Genomic DNA, 12,997 nt, shown 5'->3' with positions numbered 1-12,997 from the left:
AGGTAGCGCACAGCAGTCGAAGTCAGCATCTTCTTTCTGCCACGACCAGGTAGCGTTTCAACAGTGCCCTTTGCCTTGAATTTGCGAATGATGCTTCCTAAGGTGTCTCTTGGTATGTTTAACATCTTTGCAATCTTCTTATAGCCATTGCCCTTCCTGTGAAGAGAAATCACCTCTTCTCTTGTCTTCCTGGACCATTCTCTTGCCTTCACCATGTTTGTAACCACACCAGTAAATGTCTAGAAGGAGCTGAGTATCACAGTCATTTTAAAGCTGCCTAATTGGTGCTTATTATGCTTGATTGCTGCTCGGTGACATCCACAGGTGTTTTCAATACCTGATGGAAAGCACCTGTATGAACCTCTGTTCTTCAGAGTGGTAGTCTTTAAGGGGTTGAATAATTGTGGCAATGAAGAAACCACATAAGAACCATTTACTACTGTATTACATAAACAATTGATGTCATTTTAGTTGCATTTGGGTAGTTACAACGTCCTTGTAGGATTTGATTCTGAATACAATTCCAAATGTACACTATAGTCCCTAAACCCCTTTACAGCATTGGGGGTTGAATAATTTTGGCCACAACTGTATATATATATATATATATTTATATACATATAAATATTATACTATTTTTACAAAACTTTTATGTTAAAAGTTAAAATTCACATTTCATAGCTTGGCCATGGCAATACACTGAAACTTAATCTTGTTGCTTTGAAAAAAAAACATATTTTTATTTGTATCAATTTACTAGTTATTACTTTATATTGCTCACTTCAGGTTCAAAATGTATCAGCTGCAATGTTCACTACATAGATGGTACTGGTAATTGAAAGCTTCCTGTGCTCCTGCTATTAACTGTCTGGGCAGTAAATAGCAGATCTTTCTAACAGCAGCATACATCACTTTGGACACAAATGCTCTCCACATACCTTGGCTCATGGTAGTTAAGATAAGAATAGTGTTCCATCAGTTTCCATGTAATGCCATTGTCAAAGGAGTAGTGGAGTAAAACACCTTCTCCTGGCTTGTCAGGGGCTTTGCATGTACTCAGGACAGATTTACTACCAATCCTTAAAGTAAATTGCAGAAACCTGTGGATAAATTGTATATGCAGTTTAATGATTAAAATGCTAGGTTTGCAGTTTGTTTAGAGATCTCTATGTGATGATTAAAATCAAAACTAAATAATGTTTACTCGCTATTATTTACTTTTATATTTTCAAATACACATATCTATATTGAACGTAATAATTTTTATACACATTACACATTATACAATTTAACACATACATACATACTTTGAGTTTATATGACAGATGTGGCAGAGGATATCACTGCCTACAGTATATAGTGATGTTACTATAAACGGCAGAGGTATATTGACTAATGCGTGCTCCTTTTTTTTACAGTCAAATATGGATTTTTCATTTTACCTAAAAAGGCTGTATAACTCTGAAATGAAAAATGAACAGTGCATACCCCTCTATAGTGTGTACTAGCCTTAATCCCTCTTGTTTCTGCATTAGTCACTTCTGACGGGTTATCCCAACAACACATAATCCTGGGAGATGGCCCTGTCGCCCCTCCAGAACACAGAAGGTGATTGAAAGCCTCAGATGTGCATGTTTCCTGATGACACTGTGTAGAGGGAGGGTTGTCAATTCCTTACACTTAGGTTTCAGAGTACACTCAGCTCCCTGCTCTATGATGTGTGATGTCATATCTCTGCCCCCTACCTGCTGGAGCTGAGAAAAAGCCTTTAATATCTGTGTTTTAGAAGGCTAAAGAGAAAAGAGGGCTTTAGATAAACTGGTACAACTTAGGAGTATTTGTTTCATCTCTGGGTATCACCAGAGGCTTGTCACTTTAGTGGGTATATGTAAGGGTAATGGTGTACAACCACTTTAAGGCAATACTGCATGGATCAGATGAATTTAGCACATACATACAATATTTTCGACATGTGAGTCATTTTAGCAGTTTTTCAGTATTCTGGCTGTAAAAATAAATTCCCAAAGATTATTAAACAGAATATCACTCTTTAAAGTGATTCTAAAGGCTTGTTTTTTAAGAAAAACTAACAAGCATGTCTATACTTACCTGCTGTGTGCAATGGTTTTGCACACAGCAACCTAGATCCTCCTCTTCTCAGGTCCCCCGCAGGCTCTTCTGGCCCCTCCCTCCTGTCGGGTGCCCCCACAGCAAGCAGCTTGCTAAGGGGGTACCAACTGTTCTGTGTGTCCAGTCACACACAGAGCCGCGACTGGGCCTCGCCCCCTCTCTCTTCTCATTGGCTCACTGGCTGTGATTGACAGCAGTGGGAGCTAATGGCTCCCATTTAAGTCTAGCCAATGAGAAGAGGGAGTGCTGGGAAAGCTGAGACTCCAGTGCACATTGCTGGATCGAGAGGGGGCTTAGGTGAGTATTAGGGAGGGCTGGGAGTGATGCATAGAATGCATGAAGGTAAATAACCTTGAGTCTTTAGAATCACTTTAAAGTAGATATAAAGTCAAGCTATATGCAACACCTAGTGGCAAAGTTTACCTATTGATTAAATAAACATTGTAGTTGATGGCTTCAAATATCTTATTTTTCTTATTTTATTATTGGACAGTGATGCTTCGATCCCCTCTTCTTCCCCCAGCTCTGAGGGCTGAGGGGCAGTGTCTATACAACACTCGTAAACTCCTAGTATACTGGCAATGATGCTCCCTACAGGAGTCAGGGGAAGTGCTGGATAACATGATAACGAGCAACTAGGAAGTAACCTGGGCTTCTTTTGCTGTGCTGATCAAGGGATTATGGCTGCTGGCAGCATCTCCAGGCCATTTAGGGAACACTTATGATTTTTATTATTATTATTATTTCTGACACCTTAAAACACTGGTGATAACTGTGAGTTAGGCTACGTTCACACTAGCCTTGTGTGCAGGCGGCAGAGAGGCGTTTGGGAAGCGTTTTTACCGCTTCCCAAACGCCTCTGCCAATTCTGCACATTACAGCACATGGTGCTGTTCTAACGGGAGCGTTTGCGTCGCGTTGCGTCGCGGCAAAACGGACGCCTCTGGACGAGTCAGGAGGCTTTGAAGCCTCCTATTCTCGTCTATGGTGCCGCTCCGCAAACGCCCGGCCGGCGTTTGCGGTGCGGTTGCGACGCGGTTGCGGGGCATTTGCGGAGCGGTAACACCACTCAAACTGCATAATAGGCGTTTGTGGGGCGTTAGTAACGCTCGGCAAACGCCTAGCAACCGCCGCTAAACCGCGCATGCGGCGTTTGCGGAGCGTTTGCCGAGCGTTAAAAAACGCTCCGCAAACGCCGGACCAACGCTTGCCAAACGCTATAGGGGCGTTTGGCAAGCGTTGGCAAAACAGCCTAGTGTGAACGAGCCCTTAGAGATAGCAGTAACAAGTGATGCTAAAATAATGGCTTATGAAAAATTAAAGCTTGCAACAGCTAAATACAAATTTCATGTGAGAAATCTACACTTAAGTGATATTTATGTTTGTGAGCTGAACCTTTATAGAAGAAAATTATCATGAGATAAAATAACGAATGGAGTTAACATAACTAATCCGTCTTAATGAACTGCGCCTGTAGAAATGTGTTTTTTGTTTTTAATTTTGCAAACAACAATCAGCCTTAGCAAATGAAATGAAGCCAATCATGTACTATATCATCAGTAAAACCCATCAGAACTCCTGCAGAAAGAACAGGTGGCTAGTTTCCACTTCATCAGGCATGACCAGCCTAAGCTGTTAGCCTCTCTAGCTACTGGGACAGACAATGGTTTTCCTTACTTAAATTTATATTTACATTAAACTCAGAATGTTATTAGCTGGTGTCAGGCTTATTTAAAAAAACTGTGCATGAAGCTAAGTGCAAATTGCAAAATGCAGTACCCATTTATATAGCATTGGTCTGACTCTACAAATAAAATAGTTTGTTTGTTAAAAGTTACTGTACATTGCACCCTTTATCAAATATTTCATATTACAACATAGTTTATCAACCAGTTGTATGTGTTCCGAAAGGGGTAATTATGAGAGAAGCAGTTGAAACGTTGAGAAAACAGATCATATATTAAACAGATCTGAATGTGTATTTAGATATTCAAAGCCGGTAGGAATTTTTCAGAAAACATGCACATGAACAGGCAGTAGGTGCAATATGAATTTGTGCAAGGGGCTGAATGAAATAAATTACACAAGTGGGGTATATGACCTTTCTTAAAGGGTATATTATTTGCTAAATAAAACAAGAAATAGTGTTTTACAGTACAAACTCATATAATCATAATCAGTACAGCTTAAAAAAAAGCTTTCCAAACTCTACTGTTTCATCATTTAATTTAGAATATACAGCAGTAGCAGTCATGTTTATGCACCCAAGTAGTTCAGGCGCAATCACTGATCACTGACCTTGATTGTGAGCTGTCAAGGAAGGTAGTAATAAGCTGCCTCCTCCCATCTTTGTTAAAAATCAAAGCCTTGCCACTTGCAAGAACACCACAACCAAAGCTAACTTCAGCACCACGGATAGAGTAGAAATTGTGATAGGAGGAAAGTCTGGAACTGGTGAAGCTTTCTGATATAAATACAGGGTAGGTTTGTGAAGCCATTTCACACGCAGGCCCAGAAAAGCCAGGTTCACACCTGAAAGGCAGACAATATACAAGCATCTGAAATAAATGGATGTTTAAGACAGACAAAATATTATGTATTCTCTAATATTAAACAGCTGATCTGTCTTTCTCATATATACACTCAGGTGGAACATGGGTCCCAAAATGTAAAATACATAACCCTATGCTGACTTGACAAAGTTAAAATAGCTAGCACAACCAATGCTACTGTGCAAACACATTGTCAAGTAAAAGTCTGGATGGCACAGGCCCCCAGTGCTGCATGCAAGTTGCGAGTTAAAGTAGTATTAAACACAAAAGCAAACATTTATAATATTGCCGCACACCAATTCTTAGATGTGATGGTTGCATTAGTTTCCTTTGTAGGCTTTCTTTCTTCCATTTTCATCTGGTGATCCAGCCAGTAAGTTTGTTGTTTTTCAACAGAAAAACTCTCTTGCAGTTACAAAGACGCAATAGATAATTTAACATTAACGGGGGCTTAAAATTATCAGCTTTTATTTATTTATGTAAAACATTTATCCCAAAAGGAATACTGATTACTGTAGCTTATTATAAAGTATTAGCTGGAGTTCGGCTTCACTTTGGTAGTGTATTGCAATCTGATTTGATGTGCATCTAACAGTCTCCTCCCCTCTGAGTAACAAAGCTGCTGTCCAAATGTGTCCCCTGTGCTCCTTTATCCAGAGTGGTATCCATGTAGTACAGAAGGTATGTTACTAGACAGATAAACAGGGGAAAACAGAGGGAAAAAGCCTAAAAGAAGAAAACAAATACAGCCACTACATTTAATGATTGCTAAGCTGCAATAGATTGCATTTTTTGTTTAGGGTTTAATACCAGTTTAAACCCTGTAATTTCACAACAAAGCCTTCAAACAGCAGTATTTTCTGATTCAGCTAAAATGTACTTAAAGCCAAATTTTCAATACAAAACATCATCAATATTTAATAAATATTGGTCTCTATATCTTGGGTGTGATTGAAACATAGCAATGACAAGAATGATTAGACAATAAAGAACAGTAGAAAAATCAATATAGAGGAATTTCATTAGTTCAGATAAAATGGCATATGGGAGGCCTGATATTCACTGTAGTAATAACTTCTACAAGCAGTTCCAGCTGTGATACTTGCAAGATATATGTGACACTTACTTGCAGCCAGTTCTTGTGCATTGTCCTCGACCAGAGCAAAATTTCAGACAGGATGGGCCAATGTAAACTGTAAGGGAGAATTAATTTAGATGTCACTTGATTTATGGAGAGAGTAAAATGGATATACCCATTATAACCGAGAAGCTCATATTAAAAGATCTAAGACATGATAACTGTATTGAATGCTAACAGTCCACATTTTCTAGTAGATTAACACAAGCACGCTAACATATTACCAATAAATTGTGCCTGCTTAGCACAGCAATGACCCTTGCAATGTCCTAAATCACTGAAGAGCAGAGTTTTGCTGTAAGAGTATATTTCAAGATGTGCAAGAATAAGATTGTGGAAGTGGAAAGACAATAATGCTGTTTGCTAAAAAAAAAAAGGCAGTTATATATTCGTGTATAATATTTTTAAGCAAATATATCTTCAGATGTGGAGATACTTTTTTCTTTTTTTTTTAGCAAAGGTGGTACTGTAGGCTGACCACTGTAGCCTTCAAAGCTTCATATGAACTATAGAAATGATACCAAGTGTCTCATGTTTGAACGTAGGACAGATATTAGCGACTTTATATGCAGTAGAACTCTGGCACAATATTATAAACAGGTACAGTATAAAATTTTTAGGGAAGCATTCAATTCCTGGTAGAGGAGATTATTCTTTACTACCTGAACTGGCTAAAATTGGATGTATATAGTGTGTGTGTATATATAATGTAGATATATACTGTATATATATATATATATATATATATATATATATATATAGAGTGCAAGAAATAGGTATTTGATCTCCTGCTGATTTTGAATGTTTGCCCACTCACAAAGGAATGATCAGTCTAAAAATCAAATGGTAGGTGTAGTGTAACACTGAGAGACAAAGTAGCAACAAAAAATTCAAAAGAAATGCATGTCTAAAAAATGATGCACTGATTTGCATGTTCATGAGGGAAATAGGTATTTGATCCTGTTCACAAAACATGACTTAGTACTTGGTGGCAAATCCCTTGTTGGCGATCACAGAGGTCAGACGTTTCCTGGAGTTGGCCATTGGGTTTGCACACATCTCAGGAGGGATTTTGGCCCACTCCTCTTGGCAGATCCTCTCCAAGTCATTAAGGTTTGGTGGCTGACGTTTGGCAACTCGAACTTTCAGCTTCCTCCACAGATTTGCAATCGGATTAAAGTCTGAAGACTGGCTAGGCCACTCCAGGATCTTAATGTGCTTCTTCTTGAGCCACTCCTTTGTTGCCTTGGCTGTGTGTTTTGGTTCATTGTCATGCTGGAACACCCATCCACGACCCATTTGCAATGCCCTGGCTGAGGGAAGAAGGTTCTCACCCAAGATTTGACAGTACATTTCCCTGTCCATCGTCCCTTTGATGAGGTGCAGTTGTCTTGTCCCCTTAGCAGAAAAACACCCCCACCACCATGTATGACAGTCGGGATGGTGTTCTTGGGGTCATAGGCAGCATTCCTCCTCCTCCAAACACGCCGAGTTGAGTTGATGCCAAAAAGCTCGATTTTGGTCTCATCTGACCACAACACTTTCAACCAGTCCTCCTCTGCATCATTCAGATGTTCAGTGGCAAACTTCAGATGGGCCTGGACATGTGCTTTCTTGAGCAGAGGGACTTTGCGGGCACTGCAGGATTTTAATCCTTGTCGGCGTAGTGTGTTACCAATTGTTTTCTTGGTGACTGTGGTCACAGCTGCCTGGAGATCATTGACAAGATCCTCATGTGTAGTTCTGGGATGATTCCTCACTGTTCTCATGATCATTGACACTCCATTGAGGTGAGATCTTGCATGGTGCACCAGACCTAGGGAGACTGACAGTTGTTTTGTGGTTCTTCTATTTGCGAATGATTGCACCAACTGTTGTCACCTCCTCACCAAGCTGCTTGGCAATAGTTTTGTAGCCCAGTCCGGCCTTGTGTAGGTCTACAATCTTGTCCCTGATATCCTTGGACAGCTCTTTGGACTTTGCCATGGTGGAGAGTTTGGAATCTGATTGTTTGATTGCTCTTGTGGACCGGTGTCTTTTATACAGGTAACAAAATGAGATTAGCAGAACTCCCTTTAAGAGACTGCTTCTAATCCCAGCTTGTTACCTGTATGAAAGACACCTGGCAGCCAGAAATCCTCCTGAATGATAGGGGATCAAATACTTATTTCCCTAATGAACATGAAAATCAGTGCATATTTTGTTAGACATGCATTTCTTTTGAATTTTTTGCTGCTATCCTGACTCTCAGTGTGACAATACACTTACCATTCGATTTTTAGACATTCAAAATCATCAGGGGATCAAATACTTATTTTCACTGTATATATATATATATATATATATATACTGTGTATATGAGACTGAATTAGGGCTAAACAAGTTGTTTAATTATTGTGCTTTTATATATGTAAATAAAACTGAATATTTATTACCATGTCACCTCATGGTGAGTAGAAGTAGCATCTAATGTCTACAGATTATAAAGGAACTTGTCATAATAGACAAATGCAGTGTCTAGTGTCTGCATATTGTATTATACAAGTGTATTAAGATTATGTCAAGCAGAAATTATGTTGCGTCCTATGTCTGCATGGTGTATAAAAGCATTGCATTATGATCACGTCATTGGTCAAGTCATGGTAATCAGATGTAGCAGCCAATGTCTGTATATGTACTATAATACAACTCTACTGTGATGATATCATGATAAAAAATGTTTTATAAAATACACCTGTTAGATGATAAAAGCAATGTTGTTATTAAAAAAGCCTCTGTAATACTGCAGATTCATCCAGACATTACTCTTAATTAATGTCAGACAGCAAAATGTATGCATCTGAATTCTTTACACTTGTGTTTTGAAAGTTTTCTTTTTCATGTACCACAAGGTGCTAGCATTTTAGCTGGTAAAATATTCACATAGTGCCTTGTTCTTGTTTGGGTCAAATTGATTAGCGAGTCTGTGTTTAGCGTGACAGTTCCCAGCGATAACTAATCAATAAGATATGCTTGTTTATTAACTCCCAGCCACCTGGACTTTGCAGTATGTAGCAGCTTGAATACTGTTCTAGTTTTCAGTCTTGCTTCGAGTGAATTATAACTAGTAAGACAGCTGAAAAGACATTAAGGGAAGAAGCAGCACTCTCTCCTATAGAGGTTTTCCAGCAACTTGCAGGCACAATTTCTTTGTCAGTGTTTCTGACACAATGCTAATTAGTTAGGAATGAGTACCATCACTCATTCTCTAATGACTGTGACAGATGGGTAGAACTAACAATTCAAATAGGGATATCTAATGGCTGGGGTTTCCAAGAGGTGTAATAGGGAAGTAGAAAATTCAGCCTGCAAGAAACTACGGTTGTATGGACAACTGATATTTCAATTGTATGTGGTGTCCGTGTTTATTGCAAAACAAAAAATAATTTTTTACTTGCCAGTAGTTTGTTTCGTGGAATACAGTACACCAGCACTGTATTCATTATGAAGACAGGTGATTGGACACTGGCAAAAAGGGAAGGCTATATAATCCCACCCACTCCTGGGAATGGGTGGTCTATATTACCCCACCCACTTCCAGTTAGCCTAAGTTTTGTAGCAAGCAGTAAGAAGAACAGAGGGTCCTGTGTCCTATACTGTACTTCAGCAAAAGGATTTTACTGAAAAATCAAAAATGCTATTTCCTAGTCATACAGTACAGGTCGCAGGCTCTTTATTCAGTTTGAGTGGAATATCCAGAAGCAGTCCAACTGAAGGGTGGGCAAAACAGCAAAGCCACACTAAAAGGCCCACATAATATATGAGCCAAGAAGGCTATACAGTCTGAGAGCAGCTTGTAGTCCCTTACACCAGAAGCTGGCATCAGAGGAGGCTTAAACATCAACCTGGTAGAACTTAAAGTGGTATTAAACCCACAACAGTAAAATCAGTCTGTATATGCAGTAAAGCATGCTTGTTATACTCACTGTGGAACCAAAGGGGTTAATCCTCCACATTGTGTAAAAAAATACTGTTTGATCCTGCCTTCTCTGATCCTCCCCTTCTTCCACAGCTCCCACTTCATCTGCTGATAGTACAGAGCCCTGTGTTTTGCTAGTGTTTTTTTTTTTTTTGTGGGAGGGTGCATGTGATCAGCACAGGGCCAAGTATCACTGTCCAGATAGGACAGTCAGAGGAGAATTAAAACTCCTCTTACAAGCTTTAACCAGTGCTCGGCTGGACACTGAAAGAAGTCACAAGACTGCTATATACTCCTAATGAGAAAAGGTATTTAGTCATTTATATTTACTTAAATAATTGCATTTTCATGTTCTGTGTACTGTGGAAGACTAGATATAGTGAATGCAGGGTTATGGGTTAGTAACACTTTAACAAATATTTGAACAGAAGCCCAGGTAGAAGCTTTGCAAATCTAAGAAACAGAAGCTTAATGCTGAAAGGCCCATAAGCAATAACATATTTGGTAGACTGTGCTTTACCAGGTAAGGGAAGAACCATACCTTTCAGACTATAGGTTCCAATAAAAACTTGTCTAATCCACCTAGCAATGGTGGAGCAAAAGGCAGGAATCTCTAGGAAGTACAAAGAGGGAATCCAATTTCCTAAATGTGGCAGTAGCTGAGAGGTAAACTCTTACCATGCACACCACATTCAGACAGTGGATGGAAATTTCGCTAGGGTGTTTTGCAGTAGGGCATAAGGAAGGAAGTACAATATTCTAAATAAGGTGAAAGGCAGAGACCAATTTAGTAAAGGCTCCCTACAGGATAAGGTCACCAACCCAGAAATGCACTTCGCAGGTGTGATAGCCACCAGAAAGATCTCCTTACATATAAGGTCAGATAAAAAACTCTAATAGGTTTAAAAGGTTGCTTTGGACTGTGGCTTTAACAGCCATGGTGTTAAAACCAGAGAGCAAGAAACAGGTTGAAATGCTAGCATTTGTGATCCAAGGCCTGGATGACCTGGAAGGATCTACAAAGCATCTGTCAGGAGTTTGAGTTTGTCTGAGTGCTACATCCTCTTGGACCAATTCAATGTGATGTTGATCACTGGAATGTCTTCCTTCTTGATCCTGTGAAGTAGGCAAAAGAGAGCCTGGAAGGGTGGAAGGGTATCGATCAAGCTGAACTGATCCCATGGCTACACCAGTGTGTCCACTGAGGAGGCCTTAGGGTGTGAGGATCCAATGACAGGATGTAAATTTGTTGAAATAACCCTGCAGCCAGTCATGATACCTCCTCCTCTGAAACATCTAAAACATCTATGGAAATACACTTTAGGGTGTAGAAAAACAGCTGAGCTTGGCTTTGTCTCCCAATGTTCCCTTATGTCTTTGCATTCCTTACTACTAAGCAAAACTTATAGCAAGTTACTTCTCTTGTGTGTGGGTGTTGGATCTTTTGGAAGCTTCTTTCTCATTTTACTGCTAGCTTGAAAGACACAGGGATACAATTTTTGTTAAAGATCCTTCTGAATTTTTCTGACACTCCAGCTACTATGACTATATTGCTTCACATGTCCTTTTTTCCGACTCTGTTTGATGGTTCTATGTTTTTGCTTTAAATTGTGATTGTTTTAACAAAAGCCCAGTGTGGGTAGCTGCAAACATTTAAACCAATCCTGAGATGTCTGTGTTCTTTGTATTTAGATTCTGTATTTTTTTTTATCATCTTAGCCCAATGTTCCAGAATTCGAATAACCTCCAGTATGTGTTCCAATAGGTGACAGGAAACTAATGAATGGCTAAACAGAGAAGGGTAAATTCTACAGGTCAAGACTGAGAGGATTTCCTACACTTTAAGGAAAATGGACATTCTTTTGGGGAAAATGATGTGTACTTTTATAGGACTAATTCCCAAGATGCATAAGAGATGCCATCTACATCACACTAGAACCACCATGCAAACCAAAGGATGATTCCTTTGGAAGGAAGCCTTCCTGTCCACCACCTGCCCTTCCCCACAGCCATCCAGGCATTATGCTCCAATGAAAGACTGGTATGGATTTTGGGCACACTTTCTCTTCTTGCTTTCTGCATGTGTTACCCCCTTAAAACGGGACTGGTATGAATTTTAGGGGGCTTCTAATGCATTTTTCTTGCTTTTCTTTTGCATGGGGTTCCCCCTTAAAATCTATATGACACCTATCTAGGATAAAGGTCTGTTACAAATTCTGAAGAGGACTCCATGTCAAATTTTTTTTAAAGCATCCTTGGTTGTTATGGTGCAGCATAACAATCAATGATTGTGCAGGCACAAGCAACTTAGCAACTAATGTTGTCATCAGTTGCTAGGATGCAGATGGCTGGCCCATGCTGTGTCCTTGGTTGCTAGTACTAGGGCTGAAACAAATAATTGATTATAATAGTTGTCAACTATTTTCATTATTGATTAGTTGGTCAGCCGATTCATTGGCCTGCATACAATATGCATGATTTGTTTGCATATCAGAAAAAACAGCACACATACAGCTCAGTACACTGTTTATACATGTCAGTATACACAGTGAAGCACACATACAGCTCAGTACACCATCCACCCTTCATATTACCCCTCAACCCTTCATACACTCACCCGCCACTTTATTAGGTACACCTTTTCAATTGCTTGGTAACACAAATTGCTAATCATCTAATCATATGGCAGCAATGCATTTAGGCATCTAGACTTGGTAAAGATAACTTGCTGAAGTTCAAACCAAATTAGTAAGAAAGGGGATTTAAGTGACTTTGACCGTGGCATGGTTGTTGATGCCAGATGGGTTGGTCTGAGTATTTAAAAAACTGCTGATCTACTGGGATTTTCACGCACAACCATCTCTAGGGTTTACAGAGAATGGTCCAAAAAGAGAAAATATCCAGTGAGTGGCAGTTGCGTTTATGAAAATGCCTTGTTGATGTCAGAGGAGAATGGGCAGGCTGGTTGCTGCAACATTCAGGTGGTAGGGTCAGAATTTGGTGTAAACAATATGAAAGCATGGATCAATCCTGCCTCATATCAAAGGTTCAGGCTGGTGGTGGTGGTATAATGGTGTGGTGGATAATTTCTTGGCACTAGCAAGGTGTACCTAATAAAGTGGCCGTGGAGTGTATAGCTTCATGTTCGACTCCCAGTTCAAATACCCTGTATATCCTGCTGGGTATATTAATTATTATATACAGTCATGGCAAAAATAT

General features: G+C 39.5%; 1 protein-coding gene across 3 annotated transcripts in view; it reads right to left on the bottom strand.

Moving 5' to 3' along the window:
* The window catches only part of RELN (reelin), a 547,755-nt gene that overhangs the window by 220,867 nt on the left and 313,891 nt on the right, over window positions 1-12,997 (bottom strand). For all 3 annotated transcript variants that reach the window (XM_089685528.1, XM_089685532.1, XM_089685541.1), the window contains exons 17-19: window positions 5,809-5,875; window positions 4,429-4,662; window positions 939-1,100 (exon numbers count right to left, since the gene is read on the bottom strand). In XM_089685528.1, the coding sequence (XP_089541654.1) occupies window positions 939-1,100; window positions 4,429-4,662; window positions 5,809-5,875 (463 nt within the window). The remainder of the gene's footprint in view (window positions 1-938; window positions 1,101-4,428; window positions 4,663-5,808; window positions 5,876-12,997) is intronic.

Source organism: Staurois parvus, unplaced genomic scaffold, assembly GCF_062004578.1.
Source record: "Staurois parvus isolate SC_StPar_1 unplaced genomic scaffold, SC_StPar_1.0 ptg000019l, whole genome shotgun sequence".
NCBI classification, from domain to species: domain Eukaryota; kingdom Metazoa; phylum Chordata; class Amphibia; order Anura; family Ranidae; genus Staurois; species Staurois parvus.
The sequence above is the reverse complement of the archived record's forward strand: the minus strand, read 5'-3'. Positions and strand labels throughout refer to the sequence as shown.